At 45.5% G+C, this 27534-nt stretch overlaps 1 protein-coding gene across 2 annotated transcripts; it reads right to left on the bottom strand.

Annotated features, from left to right (window-relative positions):
* Positions 1–107: 107 nt before the first annotated feature.
* On the bottom strand, positions 108–19213 carry LOC124222021 (leucine-rich repeat-containing protein 24). 2 transcript variants are annotated; one of them, XM_046632568.2, is made up of 3 exons: positions 17809–19213; positions 1823–3330; positions 108–1046 (listed from the first exon to the last, which is right to left on the bottom strand). In XM_046632568.2, exons 2-3 carry the CDS (start codon positions 3230–3232, stop codon positions 555–557), a joined length of 1902 nt encoding a protein of 633 aa, XP_046488524.1. In that variant the 5' UTR covers positions 3233–3330; positions 17809–19213; the 3' UTR covers positions 108–554. The 2 variants fall into 2 exon arrangements, with proteins under 2 accessions (XP_046488524.1, XP_046488525.1); XM_046632569.2 differs by having other exon boundaries at positions 1847–3330; positions 17809–19183.
* Between the last annotated feature and the right edge of the window lie 8321 nt (positions 19214–27534).

Genomic DNA, 27534 nt, shown 5'->3' with positions numbered 1-27534 from the left:
CTAGTGATACAGTTTCAAATGAATGATAAAGATAATTTTTCCGATCGTAATATATATATTATATATATATTATATACTCTCTATTACTCCTAGTCATTAGTTCCATCTTTATTTTTTTTTGGATTTTTTTTTTTTTGTATGGAAAGGGGGGGGGAGATATTTATCTTACGATTTTCTTATTTCTATAATTTTCTCTTTCTTTCACAAGGAATTATGAAATATTTACAATGACGGTTCACGTTTATTTGATTAAATTTTTATTCTGTCTTTTTTTTTCCCGTCTTCCCGTCTTACCTCCGTTTAAACTAACAAATATATATCATGTGAAACAATACTGAAATAATTTTTTTTTTTTTTTCTCTCCACTCGACCGTACATACCTATACGTATATTATACGAAACGTATATAATATAACGTACACGCATATACCTACGTAGACACAGTATCCGCGCACACGTACATCCATGCGACGGGCGTACTCCCTCACAGTCGGCCTCGCGTAAAAAAACACGTTATAGAATCCCGTTGATCCTGAATCGCGCGCCGAGATTTGTTACAGGGAAACGAATTCTATGGGTGGTTGAATGACCAGCGTGGGCGGCGGGGGCGACAATCGAAGATCCGGGTCCGTGAGGGAGAAAGTCGAACTTCCGGTGGCCGTTACTCTCGGCCCCATATTGTCGTAGGGCGAGCTGAGGTCGGAGACGCGGAGGGGCCTTCGGGGCAGGGTCGCGAATCCCGACAAAATCGAGGTCGTCGGTATCGGCGCCGGTTGGCCCGCGGACTTGTCCGAGATGCTGGCGTGTACCGGGATGTCGAGGAGGTCGGGGTATCGCCTCTCACCGTCCTGGGCGAGCGACACCGAGATAAATATGTTGCCGAATACCCCCGCGGGCAAGATACTCGTTGTGAATTCGGGCGGGGGTGGGAAGACCGTCGGCAGGTGGCTGTGCATCTCCCTGCAGTGTCTCTCCACCGTCACGTTCACCGGCGGATCGCAGAGCGACGAACTCCTTTCCGCCAGTTCTATGTCAGCCGGGCTGCTCTGTTGGTTAAAATACATCCTAGCCGTTAATTGCCGTGCAATATTGGCGAGAAACTGGTCGTTGTTACAGATACCTGCGAGTTATTTTTTTTATGTATGTACGGCATGTATAATTAACCCTTTTAGTCACAGTGAAATGCTCAGCGTTCCGCCTAAAAAGTCTCCGTGTCCTGGCCTTATCACGGTTTATTTACAACTTGAGATGAATCTTTGTTACTTCGTATAACATCGAGAATACACGAGTAACAAGTTTCGGTCAGGATCATCGAATTTTCATAGTTTTTTCGATTTTACATCCGCCATATTAGAACCGCAATCTTGGATTTAGGAATTATCAAATTTTGACTTCAGATTCGTGATCAGCGACCCCGAAAACTCTCGTGTAGAGAAAATTCAAGGCAAAATATTTGAAACATAGTTGAAACATGTGCGATTGAAAGGTGTAATCGTGGCAAAGGCCTTCCAAATTCTGAAGAGTACGTATTTCTACTCGTAAATTAAAACGTCGAGGATGATTTTCGTTCCGGTAATCAGAGATAAGCCTGATTAAGGTAAGTGTACCAGTTACTGACACTGGCCCAATTATTGACCTTCTTTGGTTGTATCCGTTCGATCCCTAGTTCTAAAATGACGAAAAAATAAATTCCCAGTGTTCAACTCTCTGAAAATTGGTTTCAGTCATAGAAAAATTCACAACTTGCGCCGTCAATTTATAATCGTGGAAAATAAAAGGGTCAATTATTGGTTCTAAGCGTGTCATTAACTGGTAAACTTACCTTGATGAGAAACGTGATACTTACAGCCTCGAGGCTCGGTCTTCCGCTGATTCTCTCGTTGGTAGTGGTGGTCAAGGAAAGGTCCAGCAGTTTCTTTTCCTGGTCCCCGAAGCTGGTGCTTCCCTGGAGCTTGACCTTCTTCCGTTTGCTCTTCTGCCTGGAGCCGCAGAGGCAGACGGCGAGGATGACGGCGATGAGGGACGCGCAGAGGGCGGCGGCGCCACCGCCGGCCAGGCTAACCCATAGCAGCCAGGTGTCGGTCTGGGAAAGAGTCGGGGCGGTGTAGACGCGGGGAATGACGATGCTGACGGTGTCCTTGCCGAGCCCCGCGAGGTTGCTGCCGACGCAGCTGTACTCGCCGGCGTCGCTCTCGCTGGCGTTGTAGAGGGTGACGTTGTTCCACTTCCGGAATCCGTTGTAGGTCTCCTCGGTCACGAACACCTGATCACCCCGCGTCACGTTCAGCGGACTCCCGTTGAAGAGCCACCAGATCTCCGGCTCCGGATCGCCCGTAACGACGCAGGCCAAGCTCAGGTTTCCGCTCATCTCCTCCTGGAAGGAGTTCGCGGTGAGCGTCACTTCCGGGCTGCAGGCGAACTCCTGAGGCTTGACCTCCTCCCATCGGCGCCCCTCCAGCCTCGGAGGCGCCTCGCACTTCTGGGGAACCGAGTAGAGCCGGTTCGGTGCGAGCCAGACTCGCAGCTTTCGCAGACGGCAGTCGCAGCTCCAGGGGTTGCCGTCCAGGCTGAGGGTCTTGAGGTGCGTCAGCGGCAGGAAAGCCAACGCCTCGACGTACTCGAGCTGGTTTCCCTCCAGCCGTAGCGTCTCGAGCCCGGTGACCCGGGCGAAGGCCAGGCTGTGGATCTCGGTGAGGGAGCACCGTTGCAGTTCAAGGTTCCTGAGGTGGGGCAGCGACGGGAACTGAGGTCCCGTCAGCTTGACGAGCTTGTTGCCGCTCAGGATCAATATCCTGAGTCTCTCGTTGCCGAGAAAGGTTTCCGGGTCGAGAGTCTCGATCTGGTTGTCGGAGAGGTCGACCTCGACGAGGATCCTGAGCTCCCTGAAGGCGTCCTTGTCGATCCTCGATATCCCCGCGTTCCTCAGGAACACCCGCTGCAGGTTCAGCAGACCGGCTCGGTTGAACATGTCCGCGTACAGCGATATTATCTTGTTTCCTGAGAGGTCGAGGACCTGCATGTCCGGGTCGAGGGAGGCCGGCAGCGTCGTTAGCCCGGCGTCCGGACACAGCGCCGACTTCTTACCGGATGTCCATTTGCACCTACAAACCGCCGGGCAGTCCGTCCAGTCGGGAAAAGCCACCGCCGACGAGAGCAGGGTGAAACTCGTTATCAGGAGGAAGAGGGCGAGCAGTATCCGCCCTCGTAGAGGGTGTGTATGCGTCGCGCACATAACACGCGCTTTCTCTTTCGCCAAAGTTCAGTATCAAGTTCTACCTCGAGGGCTTCCTGGCCATCCAGTCCTCCCCACGGCTCGCCACTATCGCCAAACTGGAAGTAAAACAGGATCCCTTTTATCCACGACATACGTACATTATATCGTAACTTTCGGGGGAGTTGCGCGATAAAATATGGGTTTCCTGAGCTTACGAAGCAAACAAGTGGTGAAAATTAAAGTGCTGAGAAAAATGTTTTAATTGCAAAATGAGTATTATTCGTTTGAAATATGAAACAGAACTCTTTTTACAATAATCCACGTTGACGCAGCAACCTTATTGATTTCAATACACGTGAAAGCTTGTATGTGAGTTTCATTTATGATGACTCCTACGTAGACCATTAGCAAAAGGATCATCGAAACGGGTGATTTTGTCCTTTGTAACAATCTGTACGTGCATACTTCGTTCTGCTGATTCAGCAGTTCAAAATTTATCTCGCATTACACCGCTCTACTTCAACAAAATTACCATGACTCATGTTATTCAAATGCTACCGATGTCGTTCTACGTGCAAATCGATGCTTCGAAACTGGATGTATGATCAAAGCGACCGTTTTTACGTCTATGTGCATTTTAGGGAATTGGTTCAGGTTATATTATCTATCAGTGTTGTCGTTTCTAGTAGAATCGTACGTTTCTAGTACATTTAAACCGTTTTTAGTACACTGGTACGCTTTATGATTTTTTTGATACATTTCAGACGTATTGTAGTCAATTTACATTTGTGAATTTGAGTTCTGAATTTTATCCAACCAACGATCAGATATATTACTCCACGATCAAGAATATCTAGGATTAAAGAGATCGAAGTCTTGAAACTGTATTAATCCAAAGACCATTTTCGATAAATCGCTTGTTCCGTACAAGTTTTTGCGTTAAAATTTAAACTGCTTTGAATCTTGTACACTTTTGTGTAGGCTACGGATGCGCACGAGCCTGCGGAAAGAGATATGTCAGTGTCCCGCTTCACCGACAAGCGCAAAACAAGAAAGCACTACCCGATGGCAAAAAACATAACCTCACAATAGTTGAATTCCATTCTGTACATTCTATTACCTATCTAGCACCTAGTACAAGTTTCTCACAGAGCTGCTACATGCTCAGTTACCAAAGTGGCAACGCCGTTATATCGATACCCTGAAATTTCTCTTCCGGAAATCGCTTGTCGAATGACAAAATGATCGATCATCCAGCTAACAATAAGAATGAGAAACACCTTACACGCTGATAAAACGAGAGCGTAACAATTTCCCTTTTGCGGGAGGCACGCAGTTGGACAGATACGGAGATAGATACGTTAGAATTAATTGAGGAAGGCAAGAGGTCCGTCTGTTTGTGAGTCGAGCTCACGGGGTGGGCGATAATTAATTGAATCCGACCGAGTCGAGTTCCCGGGGTTGACCGGGATTAATTTTATTTCGTCGACGGTTGCATTCCGCTTTAGGTCCGCGATAGGGAGGGAGGGAGGACGTGCGGTTTGCAGCCCCGTCACGCGCGGTGTAAACTTAGTTTAAATTGGTGCGGAGATTCGGGGTTTTGCTCCGCCGGGAACTGGCAGGCATGCCGAAGAGAAACGAAAAAGTTTTCCATCCCTTGTCCCGCGGGGCGGTGAGTCAAGGGGCTTTCTCCCAACTGCCTTTTGTTTCGCCTTTTTCAACCTTCTTCTAATTCGTTATTGTCGAAGCGCGGCTTTCGTATACGCGTAAGACTCTCGCTCGGCCTCCCTTCCCTTCGTCTCCGACTCGGGGGGCATAACGGGACGGCAATAATACAATTATCTTTCGAATCACGCGCGCCGAGAACACGGCCAAGGATTTCTGCAGGGGAGGATAAAGTTAATTCGCGAGCGTCGCCGAGCATAAATCTTTCCCTCAGCTGCCATCCGAGACCCATTCCTCGTGCAAGGTGCAAACCCTGCGGAACGCGGACCGAGGCGAAGCCGAGCTGATGCCTGATCTTTTTGCTCGATTGAACAAAAGTTGCGCGGGCTAAGCGCTTAATCGGGAGGCTTGACAACGGTTACGATACTCTCTGATACCGGTGTCCGATGCTGGCTTTGTACGTTTATACCCACAGGGACAGAGTTTTATTCCATGAAAGACTCGGGTCGCAGCGGGATTTTTTTCGGTCTGAGAGAGAAACCGTGCAACGCACCGCGATGATGTTTCGGGGTTTAAAACCCGCCGTGGGATAACGTATGAGGGTCTTAACGGCGGGTTGTTACGCGGAATCTGAATCATCCGTGAGGGGTTGAAAGAGAGAAGTGCGGTAGGAGAAAAACATGTACGTAGGTACGTTACAGCTACGTTTTAAGGAAACGCGGAATGGGAGGAAGTAAAATCGTTGCGGAAGCGGTCGGGGAATTTTTTTCTTTTTTTTTTTTTTTTTCTCTATACGAGCTATACGCTTCGCTCATGGCGCATATTTGCATGTTTATTCATATTTCCACGACATATGGAGATGCCCAGGGTTTATATCCCATCCGGTTTACATTCGAATATACATATGTATATATTTCACGGAATACGGAGTAGAGAGCTGCGGGTTATCACCGTTATTACGGTATATCGAGGTATGAATAATACGAAGGAAAATTCTAGTCGTCATAAGGGTGAAAAAGTTTCTTTGAATATACGAATCGAAATTGGTTTCCATTTTTTTCACTCGCTATATGCGTACAAACTTCGTTTCAACATATTTCCGTCTAATCAGAGAAAAAGATAGAAATAAAATGAAGAAAATCACGTGATCTCGGCCGGATCTTCTGCAACCCAGTAATTCAATCCGTACAGCCATTATTGCGGTGGTTTTTATTTATTTTTTTCTTTTTCACGTTACTTCTGTACAAGCAATGGAAATACGAACGACACGCGGTATTACTCGAAGGAAATCTGGGCTCCTCTCCGCAAGTTAGGTATATAATATACCTGCAATATACAGGAGGTGTTCTGACATCGGGGTTGAGACTTTTTCAATTTAAATTCACCCTTGACGATCCCCGCACGATTGTTGCTGCGCCGACACTTTTATTTCGTGTCGTGCCCCAGCACGCCAAACGTTTCACGCTTCCGAAAGCAAAGCTCTTATCTCGATCGGATCTGATCCCCTTGTTCTACACTCACCTTCGGATCGATTCTCTCCTCGCCCCTCTTCCCTCGTCCCTCTCGGGAACAACCCGAACAACTTTCCGATTATTGTAATGGAAGGAAGACAAATTTCGTCTCGACACCTGCTAATGATGACTTCGATTAAACGGCGGTTAGAAGTTTCTCCTTGTTCCATGTCTACTAGGGTGTATCTTAATTTCGTCATTTTTGAATTCGCTAAATCCAAATGTGGAAGCAGAATTGAAAAATTCAATATCAGGGATTCAAAATGGCGGCTTTAAATACACGTAATTACGACTGAGCTTCAGCACCCTTGTAAAAAATTGGAGAATAATAGAAAAGAAAAATACGCATAAATTAACAAAAACTCAGCTAGGGTCTAAATAAAACTGGATACCAAAATCTACAACCGATACTAAAATTAGCCAACTAACCAGCCATTTCACCAATGCTTTTGCAATGGCATCGAAGACCCCAAAAACCCCTTCAGGTACACCAAATTTCAAATTTGAATGCAACAACGAAATTGAAAATTTACCCGAACTCACCCCTATTTTCATCCGAAAACGAAACGAAATCAGGGACCGGAAAGAACCCCGGGTACCAATTTTGGTTCAATTTCGTCGATTGTACGCGGCTCCCGCTTTTGGCCCGAAAATTGGAAAAATTCAAACCAGTCAACCGGTTAGCAAAATTTCTGTAGAGCTGGAAAAGCGAGCCCCTTAACTCTTTCCCCGACGGGGTGGTTCAGCACCGGGAGCTTTCCCAAGATGATATCCTCCTCGAACTTGTCCGACTTTTATTATTATATCCCTGGTATATTTCACCCCATGCCTCAGGTCGGCATATACGTGTACCAAGCACCCGGGTTTTAACCGGCTAGTCCGCATATTTTTTTTATAGGGTCACGTACCGCCGGTTCGTGCATACCGTTCTTATTTCACTGTATTTTATTTTCTCCCTCTCTTTCCCTCCCTCCCACCCGCCCTCATTTTTTTCTTTACTACTCGAAACACTCGCCCTTACGCCAAGCATCTCGCTTTCTCTCTGTGCCGATTTTATTCCTCCCTCACTTTTCTTCCGCAACCACCAAACTTCCGGCATGTACGGCGTTGTCCCCTCGTGTGCGATGTCCGGGTAATTCAATTTCCACACACGGATCAATCAGGTTTCACCTCACCGCAGTCTACTTAACGCTTCGTCAATGCTTACAGCGCGTTCTCGGTCAGCCACCACCTCAGGCTGAAGGTATTTCACAGCACGCGAATCGTAATTCGATACCGCTCCTCGTCGAAGAACCATAAATACATATTCTTCCGTTTGACGTTATACTTTTGCTCAGATTTTCGACGAACCTCCCTAAATGTACGTACATATGTGTGTGTATGTAAGAGCCACGTGACAATAACGAAGTTTGCGTACCAATGTTCATTCGGAGGCCAACGAAGGTCGCTTTCTGTACTAATCGTAATAATATAATTAAAAAATAAATAACAATATAATCGTATAACGTCGAGCAAACGTAACGCGTTCACAAAATCGTACGCAAACCGATACTTCGGATTTCTAATCTACAGGGGTACGAAATTTCCACGAAGCGTCCAAGTGGAATTGCGTGCGTACAAAATCTGCGATCGTTGTTCGACATAGCAAATTGTAGCCCTGTCAACTGAAACCAGGATAATCATGAAGAGTAATAATCAAAACATTAGTAGCCCTGTGAAAAATTATCCAAAAACTAATCCAAATTAATATTGTTGCAGAGGGTGAAATCACCTGTTTTTACCCTTTTTCTGATGATTTAACAGTCATCATAGATAAAAAAAAACATCTGAGAGCTCTCATATGTTATAAAATGAATAAGGTTGCCGGGCAATCAATATTATTGCAAAAACAGTTCTGTTTTAGACCTTCAACCGATAACACGTATCGTTATTAAACGAATTTTCCCCATCTTTTAATTTCTAATCGCCTCTTTATCGCTCAATGATATATCGTATAATAGTTGTAAGAAAAAAAAATCGTCTCTGCAAAGGTGGGATGCAATAACGTTAACGATGGCAATAGCCGTAATAATGATAACAATAACGGTAAGAAGAACGCGAAACGCGAGAGAAAGAGAGAGAGAGAGAGAGAGAGAGAGAAATGGAAAGTGCTTCACGGTGACAATTTCAGGTCTGGAAACTAATGCGCGAGGACGTTAAATGATACGCGAGCCGTTTCACCTTTAGAGTCGGAAGGCATGGCAGGCAGCGAGAGACAGAGAGAGAGAGAGAGAGAGAGCCGGAAGAGAGTATGAAGCAGGTTTCTGAACTTTTCGGTCTACCGCACATGTGGGTGGCTGGCTGGCGTGTCATAAGCTGGAGTTGAAAAGTCGACGGCGAAGAGCTGCAGCAAAGCGCCGAACTATTGAGCGTGGCAATTGCGGATAATAGTGTAAATGACAAAGGCGCCATGGACGATACGAGGCTGAAGCTGGTAACGTTATCGCAGCGAACAATTGGGGAAAAAATACGATTTTCTTATTTTTGAAATGATTTTGAGGAAACTAGGATTGCAAAATATGGGTATGGCTTGTTTTATTACGGTTTACCGAATTCTAAACAGTTGCAAAATCGCGTTATAACAATATTTCGTCAGCACGAATCGTCACGACAACGTTACTGACTTCAATATGATTGTACGATAACCCCGGCAATTAATTTCCTCTCATAAAGTACCAACGCAAAATCATCCCCGCGTGATATTCATGATCGGAACGCAAATTCTCTAGTCGTAAAATCGTCTTCGACCCTGAATTCGATTCATTCCATAGAAATTAACTATCGATGATTCCCCGTTTTTGTTCCCTCGATGCATCGTGAAATGCCTGTGAGAAAAACCCGACGTTTCAATTACAACGAACCGTTCAACCCGTTCTTTAAACGCAGGGTTTTCGCAGCTTTGACCTGGTCGATTATCGATGCTAATAGCCGTCCTCTTCCCGCATCGTTTCGCGTTGTTAAAATTTGGGCACAGCGGTGAATGTGTATTGACGCGTATTTCTCAAACACGGATAGAATTTTTCGAGGGTTCGATCGGGGAGGATATCGGACGTAGGCATAATGCGCGCGTATTTGTACCCGTGTGTGTGCGAATGCGCGTATAATAACGGTGGGTTTTTTGCCCGGGAAACAGCTCGTTTCTGCTGGGGGTGTAAACGCGCCGCCTACCGTCGTGCGGGTGTCGTTGCGTCGTGACGGGTCGGGGTGATTAATTGCCGGGGGACATTCGACGCGACACCTTTGACTCCTGCAGCTGACGGAGATTTTTGACGCGTTATTACAAGGCCCAACCCCGGCTCTGCGGCTCGCCGGCTTGTCCCCGTGTGCCGCTGCCGTGAGCTACCAGCTATGACTATAATTTCAGCCCATAAAGTCAAACGTGGGACTGACGTCCACCCTACTCTACTTCCGTAAGCTGCCTGGGTCGGGGTGAGGGTGGCGAAAAATAAAACGGAGCAAAGGACGGGCGTGCAAAATTTTTTTAATGCAAAAAAAGGAAAAAGAAAAATAAGAAAAAAAAAGAACAAGTAACCTCCAAACCGTCTCGTAAATTTCTTCCCTCGGGTCCTATTATATCCTTATGCCTTCGTACCGTATATTGTATGCTAATGCTGTAACACACCCCTCCAGATGTCATAAACACTTCGCTGGATCGACTTCAACTCCGGAGGTTTTTTCACGTTTTTACTTTCCGAACGTTGAACGGACATCGATTTACTTATTTTTTTATTTAACAATGTGTCGAGTGGTCCAAGAAATGTCCTTGAATTTTGTTTGTCCTTCAAAAGTCCTGGAAACTGTATTTGAATTTTTCTCGTATCCTGGAAATATACTATTTTTAATGTCATTGAATAATCTGAAAATGTCCTGGAAAGCTTCTTTAATTTGTTACGGATTTTTTACCGGACACCACGAATTTAAACCCTTTTCTAATCTCGGCCGAATGTCGTTGTCCATTCTGAATACCGAAAGTGTTTCAGAATCAACCAACCGTGTATGTAAAAATTGGAAAAAAGCTTGATCTTACAACTAGCCGTAATTGTTAGAATATCGCGTACTCGGTGCGTTTTATTTACCTTTTTCTTTCCTCTCGCGTCACTTCGGTACCTATACCGATAAAACGTTGAAGTTGGGAAGCGCTGTGCGACGTGGCGGATTTTCCTCCCCTCCTTACATTTTCTCCGCGCCATCGCAACCGCGGACTTAATCCGTTCGATTCGCGTCATTCAACGTTCGCGGTTCGCGCGCCAAGTCTGGAGCAGCTGGATGATCGGATAAGCCGGGACGAGGAGTTCGTCGATCAATTTTAGGACACGTCGTTTGTGGAACTCGAGAAAACACGGCTCGCCGTCGAAAGAACACGTCGCTTTTTCATACGAGGCACAGCATCGTGACACGGAGAGAAACCGAATCCTCTCAGGATTTATGAGGGGAATTAAAAATTCGCAATTTTTCTTCCAGTCGGTGTTGAAAATATATTTCTGCAAATAATTTGTCGCGAACCTTAAAGTTGTGATAACTACTCTTTTTTTCAACGAAATTTTTTTTTTATCATTGTTCAGACACAATCATACGCAAGTCGCATTTTTACAGATCAAATGTAACGTCAAATTATATCTATACGTGTGTTACGAAACAGGATAACGAAATCTGTTTAAACTACCGTATAATGTGATAACGTCAGGTTTTATTCAACGACGTTCAAGCTCGCATGTTGAATTTTTGAATGGACCTCCTGGGAGGGCGTGAAGACAAAATGTTTAAATTTGCACATTTTTCAGCCGCGAAAGTGATAAAATTTGTTTTTTAAATATGCCCATTATGTATGGATGAGGAGTCGGGGATGGTATATTATAGGTAAATGGGGTATAAATCGATTCGTAAACAGGCGATAATAAGGACGCACCCTAGCGATAATTTATTACACCCTACGCGACTACGGCGTCTGTTTCCTTAAACAATAAATTAGGGAATATAATATGCCGAACGACTGTGGGAAAGGGGCTAGGATATAAATTCGGGTGACACCGTGGAAATGAATGAATGAATGAACGCGCGTTCATGTCCAAGCAATAGATATTCCGCAGGTAGGGTATGGTAGCGGAATTCGAGAAATCTTCCGATTTTACGATCTTTAATTATCGCAGAACGTCGCAGCAGCTGAAAGGGAGAGGATCGAAGGAAGGAAGGGAGGAAGGTAGGAAAGGAAAGAGAGAAACGGAGAAACGGAGGTAGGAAGGGAGGGAGAGGTGGGGCTGGTTAGTTATTCTCGGAATTTCCCGGGAAAATTTGGCTCTCTGCAGTTAGAGCCGAGGATCAGGGAGCCGGGTGATCCTTGAAGGGATTATATTCTCTGGGAACGAAGAGGAGCGGGCAGCTCGGTTCCCGGGGCGTCGAAAGAGCGTAAAACGCATTACGGCCGCCGCGCCGCCGACGAACCAACAACGTTATTTATCGAGAAATTTTTGCGGCAAATTTATAACGCGATATCCGCGTCCGTCTCGTAATCGCATTCAACGTATGCACGCCGCGCCGTTATACATTTATGCGAACGAGCAGAGGCCGTGCGGAATGTTACAACAGCGTGGCTGGAGGGAGATGGAGACAAAGAGACAACGAGAGAGAGAGGGAAAGTGAGAGAGAGAGAGAGGGAGAGGCTCAGTCGCGGTTGAGCGTGTCTCGAAAAGCCTCCAGAATTCCATTTTTTATTTATAACTGTAAAACGCCCGAATGTCGTCGACGGCCCGTGACGTAATAGGACAACGGCCCTGAAAGAAGGGAAATTTTGTTCTCGTATCTAGAGAATCGAAGGAACCTCCGTGCCGGTATAGCCGAGTGATACATCGATCGGATAAAACGAGATCCGTTATGCGTGCGCTCGTGCGAGGTGAAATAAAAATTTTTACGTCCCGAACGACATGCTTCTTCCGCTTCGAGATCATTTTTTCTAGGCACGCGTTGAGTTTTCGCAACGAAAAAAACAACAAGAACAATAATAATAATAATTAGGACTCGGATTAATATGTAAATACACATAATTTTCATTCCTTGTTTGGTTTTTTACATAGAATGCTTGTTCTTTTTTCCATACTTTTACCATATTTTAATTTTTAAGGTTTTTCTGTACCGTATAATGTAGATATTTTATCATTTTCTAATACATATTTATCCGGTCTCTAATAATTATATACGCGTGTGGAGTAAACGATTCGTTTATACGAGAGAATGTTTAAAATTCTGCTACCTCCGACATTTCGGCAGATCAGCGATAAATTTGTGAAAAGGATTATAAAAGACACGGGTTAAAAAACTCGGCACAATGCAGAAATTCCCCCTGAAGATATCCCGCCAAGTTATAAGCGCCCTCAACGTCAAGTCAATCGAAGAGTTCGCTCCGTGCGGCAGTTCCGCACTCCGCAGTGTAAGAACGTCACGGCAGCGACGAAATCTGAAGAACCGTCGAATCGATCCGCAGGCTATGAACCTCGAAGGGTTTTTGATTATCGCTATTATCTCGAGTGTCGCCGACCGCGGAGATGCGAATCTGATACCCCGTTTCCGTTCCGACGGCGCCGAGAAGTGAATGAGAACTTTTTCATCCCATCGAGTAACGTTTCATCCTTCGTCTGAAATACTCTTCTATCTCGTACTTCTTTGTATCTTTGACATTTTTTCTGTTGCCCGTGAAAAAAAAACAACCTATACGCCTACGCACATGCGCAATTTTTCTTTTTTCTTACTTAGAATAAATATGCGGGAGAGATTTTCCACGTGCGTAACTGAATTTAAAAGGAAACGAGTATACGAAATTAAATAAATTATTACGCTCCCCTGCGGCGTGTATATGTATACATATACACATGCTGCATACGCTACTGACGTGCACGAATCTCGAAATACGTTCTCGACTTTCCACCGCTGCAGTCAGAGGAGTATGATTGATATATGAAATCGCGGGGTAAAACGAACGGCACCGGCAGCGCGCTGCTTTCAAATCATGGCTAAAACGCGGTCTAGATTTACGTACGAACGAAGATAAAAGAATAAAAAAATCGAGAGGAAAAAAAAAACAAACAAACAAACAAAACAGGTCGCTGCAGCTCCGGTTTCGCTCACATCTTGCCACTTTACTCACGCGTCACCGCGATATGATGAAGAATGACAACGGTTATAGCCGAGGGACATTTGTTTTCATAAATGAAAATTAAATGTTAAATCTGTAAATTGACACGCCCAACTATTTTCCTGTAAATTATTATCCCAGCTAAAAATCTCCTCGGAATATTTTTCAGCCGTGCGAAAAACGAGCTGAAATGTAACTAGAGCCGCACCGTTGAACAACGTAATCGTTTGAAACCGAAAAATAACGCTGAAAGTCGAAAACTTTCGCAAACGATTTTTTGCCCGCGTTCATCCGCGCTTCGCGTCAGGGGCGAGAAATAAAAACTAATATTTGCTCGGGACGAACTCTTTGTCCAACGTACCAGCCCCCCGATTATGTACCAACATCGGACACAGCTCGCTGCCATTTTTTAACTACGGTGTGCAAGTTTACCCTTGACGCTTTATTGTCCACCCTTATGCACATCCCGGTCGCAGTTCGGCTAAACGTGTAACTAACTATAAACTTTGTACCGCACAGATAGCTACACGTATAACCTTCGACATGAAAGCCAACTAGGCGCGACTCTTGCGGATCCTTCTTTGGTAATTGGGTTAGTTAAGCTCTAAGTAAGAAATATCGTCGAGTTTATCAGCCGCCCGACGGGAATCTCCCCGAATGCCAATTTTTCTTTCCCTACTAGCACTTTTCAACCCAAGCTCTCCTCTCCCTTTGCACGTTACGCGTAATTCCGCTTTTTCCGAGCCCTTTTCATCAATTTCTCTGTATCTCTTGCTCTATTCACTCTCCCTCTCTCTCTCTCTCTCTCTCTCTCTCTCGCTGAGTAACGAGGGTAGCCGGTTCGGTGAGCTCGACGTGCGAACTCACGTATCTGTACTTCCTTTAACTCGACACTCTCGATTTTCAATCTCAACCCCGAAGTTGCAGACCATCGCATACGCATGCTGCAGAAAAATTTTCAACCGTGTATTGACATTATCAATGAAGCTTCGCGACTTGACGGTAAGAAAAAGGAAAAACAAAAAAAAAAGTGCAGGACCACAAGCTTAACAGGGTTGAAAAAAAAAAGATCAATAATGCCGAAATATTCAATGGAAGTGTGTGTAAAATGGATTATTCGAGCGGCTAGCCGATATCGCGGATCCGACGCGAGGGATGAAAAGGCGATGCTGAAATAGATTGATGGAATTTGGAAAACGCCGGGGGTCGGACGGCTTCGCTCTCGCGTAAATGACGGAGGCTTGGAAGGGCAGTGGATCGTATGACAGGTGGCTAAATCTTGAAGCCACGGCGATAGTTTGCTACCGGATAAGGTGCGTGTCTACCTAATTACACCCAGCTGCACCCACACTTTATCCACAAATCATTCTCTCCCCCTCGACAAAGGGAGATGCGTTCAACGCGACGCTGCATGGACACTCGGTAAAACTTTCACTGTCACGCTGTTACTACCCGGCAAATATCACCGATCATCCTCCCGCTCAATCTTAGGGGCGAAGAACCCCTGAGTTATAACGCGACACGTTTCCCGACCATCAAACAAACTGCCGCGTTGTCATTATTATTGTTACTGTTGTTGTTGTTATTATTGTTATCATCATTATACTTGTGCTTGTACGCTGACAATGCTTGGTAGACGCGAGTGTACTAAATGGGAATATTCTTCCCGTATTGTAGTCTCGAAATCACCCGAATTTATTGTATTTTCATTACGTGTCACGAGTCGTCCTTCCGCTACTCTGGTTATAAGGTAATCTGGAGAATGATGGAAGGATGCGATTTATTGTTTGACAAGAGACAAGATCGTATTATAGTGTGAAAAAATGAGAGCCGATTTGTTCGAAAAAATCGAAGCAGCAAGCGATTTTGTTGCGGTGAAAAATCGTTTATTGACTCCTTTTGTTTAATGAAAATCGGACGGTCGGATTTTGTGAATGGGAATGGAAAAGTTTTTTTTTTTTTTTTTGCGACAAATCTTCACCCCGAATTGGCAATTTTTCATCGCAATAACGGAAAGAATTCGAGCGAATGACGGTAAACCTTGGATACTTCCAACTCGTATAAAAGAATCGACATTTATCTTGGTAAAAGTTGTATATTGTTTTTTTTTTTTCAAAGACTAACGTGAAGATATCGATGAAATATAATACATAATAACGAGTCACAGTCGTCGCAAGGAAGCGAGAAGACTGGCTGTTATTTCGTTGCCGAGAAATTCTTCGGATAGCTGTTCGGAAATTACGGAAGGGAATTGGGAGGAAAATAAATGAGAAAGAAAAATAAGACGGATAGTACAGACGGTTGGCTTTCGGTTTCACACGTGTGTACGCGTGGCTTTGGTGTTGGACCTGCACGAGTGGCGTGGCAGAGCAGCGTTACGGGGCTTCAGATACGCGGTTGTTGTAGCAGCAACATCAGCAACAGCAACAGCAGCAGCAGCAGCAGCACCGATTCGTTACCTACGTCAAATGATATTTACTTACAGAGCCAGCGCCTAACTCACAAGCAGGAGTTTCGGAGTTGGGATGGCTGCGTCTCTCACGACTCTACCGTTTGTTTAAACGCCCCCTCCCCTCCCCCCCCCCCTGCCCCACGCCGATGCTCATAACTCGTACAAACTATGGGGGCTTGCTTGCTTTACAATTCCACCCGGGAATGTATAACCCCACGCGTACCGGTAACAGACGTTCGTTGTTTTGTTCCAACGTGGAGCGAAGCGAAGCAAACCAAAGCGACGCAAGGCAAAGCTTACCAAAGGAAAGCAACGAAACGCAACAAAAGTAAACTGCCGCTGATGACGAGGAGGAGGAAGATGGTGAAACGCCAGACGAGCCAGCGTGATAAAAGACAGCTGACTGCCGACTGTTCCACCGGAATGTCTTGCCGTTAACGAAACGGTCGACGACATCTTGAAAGACGCGACGCCGTCCCCTGTTCGCTCTTTATCAACCTCCTCCTCCTTCTACCCCTCAACCAACCGGTTCTTCCGCAGTCGGGGAATCCGGAGATTTTTTCCACGCACGATTCATCGAGCGTATCGGCTTTGGTTTCGGGGAAGAAAATTGGCTCGAGGGTTTATTTGGAAGCGGATCAGTCAATTTGACATCCGCAGGTGGTTAGTGCAGCGCGTCCTCGGCTTACGGTCGGAAACTCTTTTGACCGTTATTCCTCGTCAAGGTCGTTACTCGGACGTCTTTAGCCGGCAGTTAAACGGGAAGCTGTTTCAGTAGACGAGTTCGTTACCGGATCTTCCCACTTTACCGTTAGTGCCACTTACCTTGGCGCTACGCTCCCTCCCTGCCGGTGTAAATTAACGAGCTTTTTAGAGCACTTTTTACGAGGCGTCATCGGATAGCGCTGGGAACGGTTGGAAAATAATTCTAGAACGCGTATATATACCTATGAGCCTGGCTCTGCACATGCCGGAGATGCATTTTCACGAAACTAATGAACCTTCGTTCCTGCAAATGCGCGATCCGTTGAAACGAAGGGTCTAATAAGTATAGCGAGCTTGCTTTCCAAGAGGGTTCCCAGCTAAAGCCGTTCGAGTTTATTGCTATTATATGTATTATCGTAATTTAGAAAATCCTCCGGCATAATCGGGTGATAAGGTCGTAACCGTAACCGTACAGCGAGATGACAATCACCGCTGCCGGTTTCTTTCAAAATGGCGAAGTGGCAAATTTTTCTCCTACCTTGGCGCCTTTTTTTTTTTTAATTTCTTTTCTTATTCCACCTCGCTTACCGGAAAGTGCGACACCGTCTACGACCACCTTACCGACGGGGTAATGAGATTCGGGTACACCAACGCGAACGCATACCTGCTCGTATAAATGTACACATGCGTAACCTTCTGCCTATTTGAAAAGTAGAGAAACCGCGGCGGAGGGAAATCGGAGGGTCGGCGGCCCCTGCTGTACGGCTTTTTCGAACATAATATCGAATCTTTTGGAATGGAAAACCGCTCAATATCGGGGAGTTTCATGCATATCATGGCGCGGAGGAGTGTGGTGCGTTTGACACTCGACCGCACTACAGAGAGAGAGAGAGAGAGAGAGAGAGAGAGAGAGAGAGAGAGAGAGAGAGAGAATGAGTTGGATGGATGGATAGAGAGAAGGAGAGACGGCCAGCGAGAGCAGAAGCATCTCTTTGACCCATTAAACATCCTCGATGTAGCAATGGACTCGATTTGATCACTCGCGTGTGCGAGAGAATTTGTGGGGAATATACAAAAGTATGGCGCTTATTTTACTTACCAATCGCCGAGGCGAATCACATAGAGATTTTCTTCTTCTTCTTCTTCTTCTTCTTCTTCTCCTTCTTCTTCTTCTTCCTCCGCTTCTGCTTCTGTTTCGACGTCGTTAAACATTTAACAGCGCAGAGAATCGTTCGAGCGATATCCTCCGCTCGTGGAGAAGGAAGCAGCCTCGGTCAGCCCTTTCCTCGACATTATGGTATTTCTTGAATTTGACATCCCTCATTTGTGCAGGATTCTGTGCACCTCGGGGCTTTCGCTCTCCCTCTCTCTCCCCCTTCCCCCCCCACCCTCTCTCTCTCTCTCTCTCTCTCTCTCTCTCTCTCGTTCACCGTTACAACACGGGGATATCGATTTCTCGCGATTTATTTTTCGCCGGGTCGAGTTTCACACGAGGAATGTGGAGAGGTTGATGCAGGTAATTAATCAAACGAATCACCGCACCGTCGAAACGTCGATGATCATGAATGATAAAACCTCTTTGTCTCGTCGCTGCGTCCGCTGTTTGGACGGATTTGTTCGCGTAGATTCTTCAACGACGCGGCGCTTAGCAGTTTCTCATGAAACTAGGCTGCTGTAGCAATCCTCGGTGTGTATGAAAATTGGCAAATAATCGCCGAATGTGAAAAATAAAGAAACGACCAATTACCGGGCTCCACTTGATACCGCTTCAGTCACGCACCGCACGTTCACCAAGCGATCGGATATTCCAGAGTAAAGTCTGCGTCTTTGGTTGACGAGAAGCGGGACGTTTTTTCACCAGAAACAGCAGCCGCACGTTGTCGAGACGAGGAAGACGATACTCTTCTGTATGAAAACTGTTTTCACAAATAATGACGCACTCTTCCTTCTCCTCGTCCTCCTCCTCCTCCTCCTCCTGGTCCTCCTTCTTCTCTTCCTCCTCTTCCTCCTCCTTTCTCCTCCTCCAGCGATGATAGAAACGTGCAGAAGGTGAGAAACGAGAGCGCGTTTAGACCGACTGCAACCCTAATCCAGGCCGGGTGCAGAGCTTTGAGCATCCCGATCCGGTGGTGGACATCGCCGAGCGCGATAGCGTAGCCACTTCCACATCCACTTCCACTTCCACCGGCACTGCGACTGCAGAACTGTCGTCCCTCTGTTGTGTACTTATTGAAATTCCAAGGTACGTGCGATATTTTCCGCGACGTCGAGAGGCACTCCGACGCAGGTTCGGCACGGCAGCAGCAGCAGTGAATCCCGCGGGCTCCCTGTCTCCCTCTCCTTGTCTCTCCTCTCGACGCTTTCCGCTTCGCGATGAGGGGCGCCGAGGGGGATGACGCAGCGTTGCCGCCCGCCGCCGCACAGCTAAGAGGGCACCACCAACGAATTCTGGGGGCGTTCAATGAAATCCTCCTCTCTTTCTCCTTCTCTCGCTCTAGCTTCCACCCCGACCTACCCTGCACCCACCTATAACCCTCTTCCTTCCAGCCATACAGCCATCCAGCCGCGATACCGACCCTTCGTCTCTCCTCTTCTCTCCTCTCCTCATCCCCCCTCGGTTTTTTAGCTTTCTTTTAAAACACTTATCTGCGTTTCTAATTCCGCGAATCTTCGCAGGGAGCTGTATAAGGGTAGAGGCGAGACGGTAGGATGGCATAACCGCGAAAGATCTCTTCTCCCTCCACCCCCCGCGTCACTCACTCACTCACTCACTCTCTTTCTCTCTCTCTCTCCATCTCTTTCGCGACTCTGCTGACTTGGCCGTTTCACCTTCTCTCGTCCGCACCGCGGACGCCGCTGAGACCCGGACCGACGGGTGTCCGTTATACCCTTAGCTACTAATCTGAATACGCGCGCGGCGAAGAAGCTGAGACGTTTTCCCCGCCCTCGCTAAGGGTACGTGTGCCGGCTTTGGAGGTATGGATCCTCGGTCTTCTGGGCAGGAGTTCAGGCTTCGGGAAAAACGAGGATTCATCGTACGTGGTGGTCATCCTGTTCTGACAGCAACTGCCAGAGTTTCAAAGATGAAACGATCCCGATGATTCATGTACGCAGCTTGACTTGTTTCGGATTCCGACCACTTCTCTTCCTCGCGGTGTCTGACGAGGCACGGTTACGATGGTTGGAATCCCACGAGCTAATTGTGCGCAGCATATTTATAAGTATCTTGCGTATTGAAATTTTTCTATAAACCGTTTTTGCACCCTCTTCTTTTTACTTAACCGCTTCGTGCCTCCTTTTCGTTTTATGACGCCGTTAGCAATCCGGTAACAACAACAACAAGAACAACAAAAAAAAAACAACTTTTTTACTTTGGCGTTCAAGTGGATCTCCGGATTTTCTCACAACGTCCCAAAGTAGCACACATAACTAAGCATATCGTATACGCACCCGTGGCTTAAGTTTATTGGCCTAATAAAAACTTTTGATGAAGTGTACTTTCCTTATAAAAAAAAAATAAAGAAAAAAAAAACATAAATGAAAGTATGGCGTTAACTGTACAAGCGGAGATCAAAATGTTTCAAACTGAAAATTTACCATTCTTTCCGTTTTGTTTACGAAATGAAATCGCGTCTCTTTATCAGTTCAAAATTAATTTCTGCTTGTAATTGACATTTCGTAGACGTAGATACCGACACCCGCCATCCCAGGAATCTGCACCTACGATTAAGAAAACAAAACGAAACGTGGTTGCATGCTGGTGTAATGTATACCTTGTACCTACGCTACATTTATATGTTATTACAGGAAGTTGGGTGAAAATATACGTGACGTGCCCGTATAGGTACATATATACACAATGTATATACAGTTTATATGTACATACATACATACATATATATATATATATATATATATATATATATATATATATATATATATATGTGTATAATGTATGCCGTGTGACGGTAGCAGAGTTTAATTGAATAATATTAATAATTTGGTTTAATCCTTCCTCCCTTCACGTCACGTTACACCCACACGTGAGATCGATGTACGTATGTACATATTGTACGCGAATGCGATGGCATCTGAAGCTCTTTCTCCCACCCTCTCTCTCTCTCTCTCTCTCTTTCTCTCTCTCTCTCTCATTCTATCCATTGCTCGACTTCTCGGTAGTGAGGAGAAGTTAATGGATTCCATCCCAATAATTTAACTCTCTGATTAATGCTTTGAAAACGATCCCTTCGTCGCGCAACTTGCACCTTCACCCTCCTCCTCCCCTCTCTCTTACTCTCTCTCTCTCTCTCTCTCTCTCTCCTCGCGTGGCTATACGTTTTACCAACATAGGTATACGCACAGAGAGCAACCCTCCGCCGACGCCGCCGTCGCCGCCGCCGCTGCCGCACAGTAGCCATATCGATCACGCGCGGCTCCCATCACTTGTACCTTCATCAAGTGTCCCTATAAATACGGGTGTAGAGGAGCACAGCTATAGACTTAAAAAAGTATCTCGTATACATGCGTACCTATAAATCTGTATCGCGTGCTCACTTCGAGATTCCTCATCCTTCCTCCTACCTCTCGTCTCAAGTTAGAAAAAGTAGAAGCTCGATGCTTTGTTAATGCCTATTTTGTCCACCTATATCGATGTACTCCGCGGCGTATCATCAATCGCACGAAAGACAGCGATACGGTGGATGTAGTCGTCAGAACCGTAACCGAGGTGGAAGAAACCGGTTTCAATGATTGCTTTTCGAAAAATTTGTAGGCTATTTCACAAGATGATAACTCATTGTCACGTATGATGAATATTCCGTCCGACTATCCATTGTGGAAAACAACGTTACGGTTATCGTTGCAAGATTATCTCAAAAATCTTCTCTCCTCATTCTCGATGTCCTGCGTGCCTGGTTATAAGTGGTAGCGGAACGTGTTTGGTCAGACGCGGAGAGCTGGCGCGCTCCTCGACGCTGGACAAATGCTCGTAGCCCTGTCTGTCTGTCTGTCTCTTGGCGATTTACTTAGTCTCTCAAAGCACGAACGACCCTGAGGGGCTGAGTCACCTGACCGAAGTGCGGGTCAGGATTTTTCGAATCTGTATTTCGACCTCGAAGGGTCACAGCGTGTCTCTCGATGTGGAATAATTCGGCCCCAATCCGAACCGCGATTTGGTCGTAACCTGAGTTTGATGAAAAAGTATGGGTACCGATTTACTACTTCATACATTTGTCCGTATATCTAATGCGTGTAACGTACGCGCACGGGCCGCAAGTTATCTTCTCCATATGCATTATGGATACCGGGGTTAAATTTTACCCAAGTCGACTAACTACGATACTAAACTCGAGTAGATGGGTAATTCATTCGAGACGAATGAGTTAATCCAATCCTTCATTGTAATTGATGCTAGACTACTCCCGGCAGTTGAAACCTTTAAAACTAATTTACATGTCGTTTACGTAACTAACTTCGCGCCAGCTGTGTTAGCATGTAACGTTCTACGTTCGAAGAATTACCGTCGAAAATATTGGACACTCAAACTAAACATCACTTGTCCAGGTACCCACCATCGGTTCTGAGAAATTGAACATCGTGTTCAATAAATAGATCGACGAACCAACGGCTGGCTGAATAAATAAATAAATTAGATTGATCGAGAGGGCGAGCGGTTAACAGACGTTGAATCAACAAACACGGAATCTCCTTCACCCGCATCTAATGACTCGGATTCGTGCACGCGAGGAACAAAGTGTCGCGTCTCTGGGGTCCGAAAGTTCTTCCTCGTGGCTTATCGTTAGACGAGGGGCTGGATTCATGGGATCCACCTGCGTGGCGGTAAATGTATCCCCTTCCTCCTCGGGGCGATTCGCGAGGGGATAAAACGGGACTGGAGCGTCCAGCCAAGAAGTCCTCACGCCTTCTCCGACTGTTGAGAGAAACGAGCTGTTTGTGCTTAGAGAGAGTTGGGAAGGAGCTCATTCTTGGAGTCCTAGACTACAGGCGGAGTACTATTCGTGTCGTCAACCCCGTCTAGACGTCCCGCGCGTCTTTCTGCAAGAAAGCTCATTGTGCCGAGGCGTATGCCCGAGCAGGGATGATAAGATTCGGGCATTTTAGCGGCGCATTGTTGTAAAATCGCGACCGCCGGCTGGGTTTCGAAGGATTTCCCTCAAAATTGGGGACGTCAGAATTTTCGTTCAATTTCTTCACCGCCATTGTCCCTAGAACCGGGAGAAAGAAAATTGCTACGGCTTCTATCGTCGCGGAACAGACCAACTCGCCTACGAAATGTATTACGTAGGTTTTATCGCGATGTGGATACAGGCGGGCGCGTAATGCACGCATCGCGTGCCAGGGAAATGTACTCTTAGGTATTCCTTCCTCGTGTAGATGAACATTTTTTATAGGGATTAAATTGTATGCCAAGGGGCGCGGGGGTAATTCGCTCGTGACTCGAATGACGCGTGAAACCTTCAAAGAAACAGGGATCGCGGACGGCCGGAGAGGCGGAGGGGAGGAAAAAAGGAGGCTGGGATCTCGGACCTTATTGACCAATTACTAATTCGCTCTGAATCGTGAGTGACGATAATAAAAACAATTATAATCCAGGGTGGCCACAGAACTGGAATTGTTGCTGGATTTTTAATTTGGTCGTGAAGAAAAACTGAAAATATCAGTTTTGCTGTCAGTTTACTTTTTTACGTCGAGTAAACAAATTAGCTTAAGCTGACCTTTTTTCCACACAATATTTTCCTTAAATTCGAATTGAACTTCAACCGAATACAGAGTTAATAAGCTAAACGATTTGGGTTTTACCAACTTACTTGAACTGGGAAAATGTGAGAGAAAACTAGGTTTTACAGGTGCTGGAAAAGCTGCAAATGGCATGAAATTTTTTTTTCATAAATTCGTTGCTACCCTTTAATGGAATCGCAAGGGTTACACTAGTTACACTTTACCCAATTACCTTGGGCAAGGTCATTTGTTACAGTTGTTGGACGTCGACCCTTTAGCAACGTTCAGCAGCGAATAAACAACCCCGTAAACGGATTCGTACATCTTTTACGCATTTTACGCACGTGTTAAGAAGATGCGAAGTGTCGAGTCCGAAGTTTCATTTTAATTCAGACTTTTCCTCGCAGTTTTGATTGCAAGCGAGTTAGCGCTGAAGTTTTTAATCGTGCAATAGGGTCTCCAGCTCTCCCCCCTCATCTCCTCGACATTTCACCTGAAAGAGTTTTATAACACGAAACCGTTGCTCCTCTTTCGGGGCGAAGGAAGCGGGCGGAAAGAAGCGGAGTCGAGTTGAAAGGGGGTGCAGAAGTTCTTTAATTGTGTAATCACCTCTTGCTTTTAAATGGGAAACTGTAATCGGGCGAAACCCACGGACTGGTCCTTTCTTTTTCCTCGCTTCCGTTAGCTCTCCTCCTCCTCATCCTCCCGCTCCTCACCTTTAACAAAATCAAAAGTTTCCTTTCGCATTCATATTCATTCCCGTTACACTTATACCTACGTATAACCGATGGTAGGGTAAAATCCGAGACACGGTATATTTTCCTCGCGCTTTAAGAATACGCAATGAAATTCAATTCACCGCCCGCCTTTTTCTCCTGTGATAAAAAATATTCCACAACGCCCGTCGCCGTTCTTTCTGATCGGTTTTTTTTTCGACGAACAATTTATGCGCGTTCGATCTCATCTCGGAATATGAATCGGCCACCTCGCCTCGCCGGCTGTCGTCCTCGTGTTATATCAACGTCCTGTTTATGCCGCGTAGAGGGTAGACGTCAGCCTTTGCTGCGGTCTCACGGACCGAAACTGAATGCTTAACGAAATCCCCTCACCGGCTCGGCATGCATGCGCGTGTATACCGCTGTACGTTCTCCGCACTCTCCGCACTCTCCGCACATACACCCGTGGCGCCTGGGCGTCTGATGCCTTGCCTCGACAAAATTACTTCTCAAAAACTTTGAATATTACAGTGTGCGAAAACCCGGCTCCGCGGAACGAAAACGGGCACGCGTTTCTACGCACGGGGTGGATAGATTAACCCTCGGAGAAACCCTTCCTCCGTCATCTACGCCTGATAGAAAAGCGCTCGGTTCGATTTCCCTGTGTATCGCCGTTAAAAATTTATTTATGGAACTTCCGACACTGTATTGAAAGTTTTATTCGGATACGGCACAGTGAATTTACAAACACAGTAAAGTTACTACACATTTTAGTAAATTCAAATTACTTTGTTGTATTTTTCATATAAATTTTCATGGTAAATTTGAGACAAATACATAGTAACTTACGTCGCTGCATCGTATTTGTAAATTGGTAGTAAATTTACAATAATTTTCAACCGTGTATATATATATATATATAACTTGTCGATAGTACCTGGTCTGTCCGTCGGTTTCACCCTCAGCGTTCAACCTCGTCCGTTGCCGCCATGTTGATATTCGCATCGCTGAAAGACGAGTATTTCTGCAGAACGAAGCTTTTTGCAGTAGACGTTTGGAACGAATCGATGTGCGGAAACGCCGTTCGACCTTTCGACGTCGTTCGCTTTTCAGTTTGTGCGACGGTGTTTCCGCAGGTACGAATAAAAATCTTGCCACTGCGCAGAGCGAAAGAGAGCTCATCAAAAAGTTCACGACACTCGGACGAGCTATAAAGAAACAATAATACTCGAAGAGAAAGAACAGCTTGTTTCTTTTCCGGCTGGCGTTCGTGATGCAGCTTCAGCTTTGAACGCTGATTAATAAACACCGTGGCAGACACGCGGCACGCGATCAATTACCCTCTGATAATAATTCTAATCGTACACGATCCGAGGCTCTGGAGTCCCTTTCGAACTCAAACGAAGTTTAAACGGATGTGGAACTTTTTTTTGTACTAACCTACGAAAAAAAGAAAACGGTGCAGCGAACGACTAGACTGCTCTGGTTTATCTGTCTGATTTGAACACTGATTTGTCGCATTAGAGATCGGTGCCGATTTCGAAATTGGGTACAATTAAGGTGCAAGTTAACTCGGCTTGTTGGGTACATGACAGATTTCACCAGTTGAATGGAATCGATACGAACTCTCATCGTTCGGAAGCCGATATTTCTTAAGCGAACTTTTGGAAAATGAAAAGTTGAGTTTTTACTGGATCTCGACGTTTCGTATGCGATCAATTTTTTGGTTTTGATCATACCTTGAGAACGAGATACCGGTTTTCAATGATTTCGGTCTCAATCGACGCGGCTTTTCCAAAAGGGAACTGTATAGATTTTGCTACTTTTTCAATTATTGAAATAACAATATTCCAAAGAATTAAATAAAAATGATGACATGTTGAGAATGGATGAATGGATTTGAACGAAAATTGGTACTGTGAGGATTTTTGGGTTGCTAATTACGAATCTAAGGTCAGATTTGCGAAATCTAATATGGTAGAAAAATATATAAAAATATTCCGATTTTGGTACGAGTTGGTAGGCGGAGGTTTTTTGGGTCACCGACAACGAATCCAAGGACAGACTTCCAAAATGTGTGATAGTGGATATCCGTTACAGTGGTTGAAAGTAAAAAAAATCGTCATATCTTCGTGTAATATGCTATCCGAGGGCTTTAAAATCGTTAATCACCAATCCGAATTTGCAGTTCGAAATTCGATTTCGATATTATTCTTTTTTTCCTCTATAAACTCGGAACCTGCAGTGTGAGAACGGCAAGTTCGATGTCTGGCTGACGGCCAGTCCAAAGCCTCTCGTTTTCCACCACATACACAGGAGTCGTGACATTGAAAATTCACCCCAAGTTCACTAATTTTTCCTCGTACTTTTCACACCAGAGAGACGGCGGGATAACTCCGCACTGCGTATATCCCCGGTAAATTTTTAAACTCCAAAAAACTTTCGGATACTGTAAAAAATTCTCACAAGGGAGGCACGCGCTACTTACAATTAATGACGGGCGTCGGTATATCGTCACGTGCACTTCTCCAGACACTCTGTCACAGCCCCGTCCACGTGTATATTTTATATGAGAGAAGGTGAGAGGAGCGGACGAAGCGTAGCTACGCGTATACATGCACACTGCACCACACGTCTACGCCGGTGTGTAAAGCAGGGAATAGTTCATTAGCCGCACGCACACGTGTGTGTACTTTCCGCAAGTTATTGCCGCTGACGACGTCCGGAATGCGACAGATCGAGGGGAGCGTTTCATTTGCTTGTTTGCGGTGGGAAAAGCAAACTGCGTCGAACAAGCAGGAATAAAAGTCCGTCACGCGAAACTACGACGGCAATGGACGTGGATCGTCCGATGAATGGTAGCGGGTAACGAGGCTTGTGCGACGTTAAGCTTCGATCGGAATTTGCCCCTCGTCCTCGTACCAAACGAGCTTATTACACTATTACACACGTGAATTGCCGCTGCTGCTATTATACTGCTGCGATCTCACACGATCGCGTCCGTCTTACCTTACGTCAATTTTATCCCAATTTCGAGCCTGCGTAACTGATAAATTCGTACTAGAATCGTGAAAGACCCGAATTTATCAGTTTATGTATTTTCATTTTTAAGCAGGTGATGTTAACCATCTTACTGCTCCTCGAGGTTATATATCAAATAATCGAGTAATTTATATGCTAATGTATTTCTCCATCTCTTTCGGAACGGATTTTCGCACATCCGTTTCGTTACATCCAGCGCCCTCAACAATTTAGAATACTTCGATACAGTATATTCGGATAATTCTAATTTCAGATAATAATTTTTACGCACTTCTTTTTTTACGTTCACTCTTTCTGAGGTGGAATAATTTTTCTACAAACTGTAGCTA

This window comes from Neodiprion pinetum, chromosome 6, assembly GCF_021155775.2.
Source record: "Neodiprion pinetum isolate iyNeoPine1 chromosome 6, iyNeoPine1.2, whole genome shotgun sequence".
Lineage (NCBI taxonomy): Eukaryota > Metazoa > Arthropoda > Insecta > Hymenoptera > Diprionidae > Neodiprion > Neodiprion pinetum.
The sequence above is the reverse complement of the archived record's forward strand: the minus strand, read 5'-3'. Positions and strand labels throughout refer to the sequence as shown.

Excerpts from the sequence above, each read along its gene's own strand:
- LOC124222021 (XM_046632568.2), bottom strand. The coding sequence starts at position 3,232 with ATGTGCGCGACGCATACACACCCTCTACGAGGGCGGATACTGCTCGCC. Across the intron at positions 1,047-1,822 it reads GTATCACGTTTCTCATCAAG|AGCAGCCCGGCTGACATAGA; the intron begins GTAAGTTTACCA and ends TTTAACCAACAG.